A 4,655-nucleotide genomic window follows, 5' to 3' on the forward strand; every position below is an offset into this window, starting at 1 on the left:
TCCTGGAACTCACTTTGTAGACCAGGCTGGCCTCGAACTCAGAGATCCGCCTGCCTCTGCCTCCCAAGTGCTGGGATTAAAGGCATGCGCCACCACTGCCCCGTGGTCCCTGGTCTTCTATAGCATCTGATGCTGCTGTCACTGTATGACAAGCCACTCCTCCTGGGCACCGACCCTCCTGCACGAGGCACAGAGGATGGGTTAGGCTATTTCTGAGCAAATGCAGGAAGGCGAGAAGACTTCCATGGTCTTTCCCTCTCAGCCGACTGTCGTGCTCACTACAGCCTCTCTCTGGACTTCCGGGGCCACCAGGGAGATCCCCAACTCCCTTGGAGCACCTCTGCCACAGCCTTGGTTCCAGTGGGTTTTCCATGCAGGAATGGCTACGTGGAGCACAACAGGGCAGAGGACCAGAGGACTTGACCTGGCTACACTACAGTCTCTGAGCTTGATGGCGCCTGCCAGGCCAGGCCCCAGGCCATTTAATGACGGTCTTTCTGGCTGGGTCACAATAACTGCTAATAAGGTTGTTTGGGTAGGGCGGGGCAGGGCAGGGGACTGACTGCCAAGTGAGCCTCATGGGTCTAAACCAATTTGTTGATTCAATTGTATGCGATTCAAATGCTGGGCATCAAATGAGAATAGACTCCCTTTTTCCAGGATGGGAACTCCCACCCTAATCCAGGCTGGAGAGCACTGGGCAGCCACTCTGAGATGCTGCAGCCCCTACCCACCATAATTTTTGCACTTGGGTCAGTGGATGCTAGGATGCCACTTCCCAACTGCAGGGGAAACCTGCAGGCTGCCTTAACCCCCTCTGATGGCCACTGTGACCCCTCACCTGCCACACCCTGACTCCTTGCCTGGCCCTGTATGGCTAATAGCCTTGAAGAAGCCAGCAACACAGGAGGCATCAATCACCCTGTGAGGGGCGTTGGCTCAGGCTGGCTCAGCCACAGCCACCCCACATGCTGGTGTGAGCCCTAAACACGTAAACTTGGAAGGGTGTCTCAGACTCTGCCCGCTTTGGGGGCTTCTCAGGTGGGGTGGTGAGAAGCTTTGCAAAGGGAGGTCTTACCTTCCGAGAAGAATGCTTTTCTGAATTCTCCACATCTCCATCCAGGAGCGGCATGGCAAAAGAACTCAGGTCCTGGGGGGCGAGAGAGCATACAGTCAAAGCCATGGCCCATGGGGTAGGTGTGCATGCTCTGGGAGGGACCACCTCCCTCTCCACAGGCCTCCTAGGGTCCAGCCAGGAGGAGACACACTTGTAAGGATACTGGGAGGAATGAAGTGGTTTACAGAGATGCTGTGTCCCTCCCTCTGGCTACTAGACTACGGAAACAGTGGAACTGAGACTTGAACCTCTGGCCCTGTATTTAAATCTTGAGTCTCCTGCCAAGGCTCAGAAGATGACCTTAGAGGGTAAGGGGACCACTGGGCCCCTTTGTTCCTCTTTGGAACATGGCACACTGAACGAAGACGTTCCTGCTTTCCACTGTGGCTTGTCTATTCAGCTGGTATATGAAGAAAGTGTGAGCCTAGGTAAGGATGCCAGGCCCAGCCACCAGCCCTAACAACTCCCGCAACATGGGGATGCTCACCTATATCTCCATTCCCTTTCAGAACACCAAGCCAAATGTCCAACAGCAGCCACTCACACCCCCAGCAAGGTAAAAGCCACAAGCCAAGGGAAAGATCCGGGGTCAAGGCAGGCAGGGTGAAAGCACTGGCTCTGGGGATGACTGGGCAATGGCTGGTAGACGGGACTTTTCCTCCTGACTTTGAAACCTGAGACCTCTTCGAATGGTTCAAGGAAGTGTGTCTTCTGTAAAGATGACCACACTTGTGGAGGGCGGTGGTGGAGCGATAGATTAGGCTTGATGGCAGAGATGGAGATGACGGGGAGGGCTTGCATCGGCTTCTTTTTCTATTGCTGGGATTAGATGCCCAGATCAAAGCACCTGTATGGAGAAGGCGCTTCTCTTGGCTCACAATTTGGGTACAGTCTACCAGGGAAGCTGAGACAGCAGGAGCTTGAAGCAGCTGGTCCCTAACACCCATAATCAGGACCAGAGGTCACAAGATGCAAGCTTCTGCTCTACTCACTTTCATAATTTTAGACCCAGTTCGGAATTACCCCCCCCCCCCCAGGGAATGGTCTGCACAGAGTTAAGATGGGTCCTTAATTAATCTAATCAAGAGCCAATCAAATTGACAGTTAACACTAACTGCCACAGGAGACTAAAACAGAATGGGGAGGAGTGGGTAGCTTGTCACTGAGTCAGAAATAAGGCAGATGCTTTGCTCTGACTCTCCAGCCCTGCTCTTCCTGTGCCCTGCAACTGGCCTTGGAAGATGCCTGCACACCAGATGGGACCACCTGGCCACCCTCGAGTCTATAAAAGTCGTCATCCTTAACACACCATTTTTGTTTATCAAAAAATAATTGGAATAAAATATAAACAATAAAAATTATCATCTGCTCTCTCTCTCTCTCTCTCTCTCTGTGTGTGTGTGTGTGTGTGTGTGCATGAACCCAGGGTTTTACATATGCTAAGCAAGCATTGTACCACTAAGCTATCCCCATTCTCAAGCTAACCCTCTGTAAATAATTCAGTGGCTGCTAAGTTACTCATGTGATTTTACCTCCACCACTCTAACTGTCATGACTGCTATGTCAGAAACAGGCAGACATGATCATGTTTTCCTACAAAGTCCACATTACTGCATAACAACTCATTCACTAGCTACAGAGTTTCCTCGGCTAGTTTGTCCTTAGTCCCTATTTTCCTTCATAGTTGGCGGTGGCAAACACACACAGGTTCATTTATTCCAACCTTAACTGCTAATATTAGCTCTCGGCTCACCCATTCCGAATCACACAGTAAATACATCTGTGTGTACATATAGTGTAGGTGATAGAAAGCCTCTGAAGGGTTCGGGAGGCCAACAGAGTTCAAGGAGTTCCAAAGAGGCCTTGAGGAGAAGCAGAAGGGGGAGGCTGATAAGGATGCAGAGGGGGGCAGAGAAAGAAGCTGGGTCAGGTACAAACCCAGTCAGAGCCCAGCGTTTGCAAGCCCAGCCAGGCCACAGAGTGAGAGTTGAGTCATGCTGCAGAAATGAGGTGTGAGATACTTGCTGGTCACAGGGGTGACAGAGGCAAACTACGGAACTAGTTCCAGACAGACAGATGGGTAGACTGATGGACAACAGACTTTATCAGAGCTGAGACCACATCAAGCTAAAGTCTCAGACAGCTGGGACAGTTGCGAGTTCTCTGCCTATTGTACACACACACACACACACACACACACACACACATACACACACGCACACGCACAGTTGCTCGAATGAAATGCCCAGAGGCTCATGTATTTGAACACTTGGTGCTAAGTTGCTGATGCTCTTTGGGAGACAGGAGGTATGACCTTGCTGGGAAAGTGTGTTACTGGGGATGGCTTTGAGGGTTTAAGGCTGCCTGCCATTTCAAGTATCTCTCTCTGCCTCGTGTTTGTGGTTCAAGATGTGATTGTTTCTTGCTCCTGCCTCACTCCAGCTCCTTGTTGTCAAAGCTCCTGCCTCATGCACTCATTCATATGCATTCTCTCCCTCTCTCCCTCTATCTCTATGAGTGCACACACATGTATACACAGGTTCGTACACATACACACATGGACATGTGAGCCTCACCTGGTCAGATGACAGGCTAGAGGGAACATGTCCCTCTCGGCGGATGGGTGAGGGTGAGGAGGTCACACCCTTGTCTCAGCATAATGTGTTAGGTAAGTTCTTATGCTTGGTTTTGCCGATATAGTTTTAATACCCTCATGCGCTAAAGTGGACTCGATTTACTTTGATGAATCGAGAGGGTGGTTATCTCTTTTACTTTGGGAATATGCCATTTAACAGTCTGTGCCGTGGGTGGTTACGGGGCAGATGGTGCTGTTTACATGCCTAGCAAGTTGCAGAGTCATTTTCAACCCTCTGTAAACTGGAGTCAATGGCAGCATGTAAAATGGAGTCTCTCTCTTTGCATGAGGCACTGCCTGAAAACCATTGCTCGGCACAGTATGGAGTGACTGAGGGCAGGGCGCAGACTGATCAAAACAGAATCTATTTCCAGACACTTTTTATCTCTCTGAGAAGAAACTCTTCATCCTCCCTCCCAAGCCCTGGTGGCAGCATCCTGTGTTATCCCTATGAGTCTGACAACTCTGAGGTCTGCAGAAGGGAAGTAGACGATACAGTCTGTCTGTTGCTGGCTTACTGCAGTTAGCACCGGTCCTCAAGGGTCAGGTGTCATGCTTTAAGAAGAGTATATCAGCTTCCGGTTTCTGTCTGTGCCCTGGAGCTGACCCTGTGCCAAGCTCTCCGTACCCAAATCCTGCTGGGAGAGAGCTGGTCTCCCAGGAGTGCTGACACACAGACTTACAGGAGGGACAAGCCATCGTCAGAGACAGCAAGACCAGCTAACACCACAGATAACCAGATGGCAAGAGGCAAGGGCAAGAACCTAAGCAACAGAAACCAAGGCTATGCCAGGCGTGGTGGCACACACCTTTAATCCCAGCACTTGGGAGGCAGAGGCAGGTGCATTTCTGAGTTCGAGGCCAGCCTGGTCTACAAAGTGAGTTCCAGGACAGCCAGGGCTA

General features: G+C 51.0%; 1 protein-coding gene across 2 annotated transcripts in view; it reads right to left on the reverse strand.

Annotated features, from left to right (window-relative positions):
• Window positions 1-4,655, reverse strand: part of Prkag2 (protein kinase AMP-activated non-catalytic subunit gamma 2) — a 243,123-nt gene that overhangs the window by 171,575 nt on the left and 66,893 nt on the right. For both annotated transcript variants that reach the window (XM_021161710.2, XM_021161709.2), the window contains exon 2: window positions 1,079-1,150. In XM_021161710.2, the coding sequence (XP_021017369.1) occupies window positions 1,079-1,150 (72 nt within the window). The remainder of the gene's footprint in view (window positions 1-1,078; window positions 1,151-4,655) is intronic.

Source organism: Mus caroli, chromosome 5 (genome assembly GCF_900094665.2).
Source record: "Mus caroli chromosome 5, CAROLI_EIJ_v1.1, whole genome shotgun sequence".
Classification (NCBI taxonomy): Eukaryota; Metazoa; Chordata; class Mammalia; order Rodentia; family Muridae; genus Mus; species Mus caroli.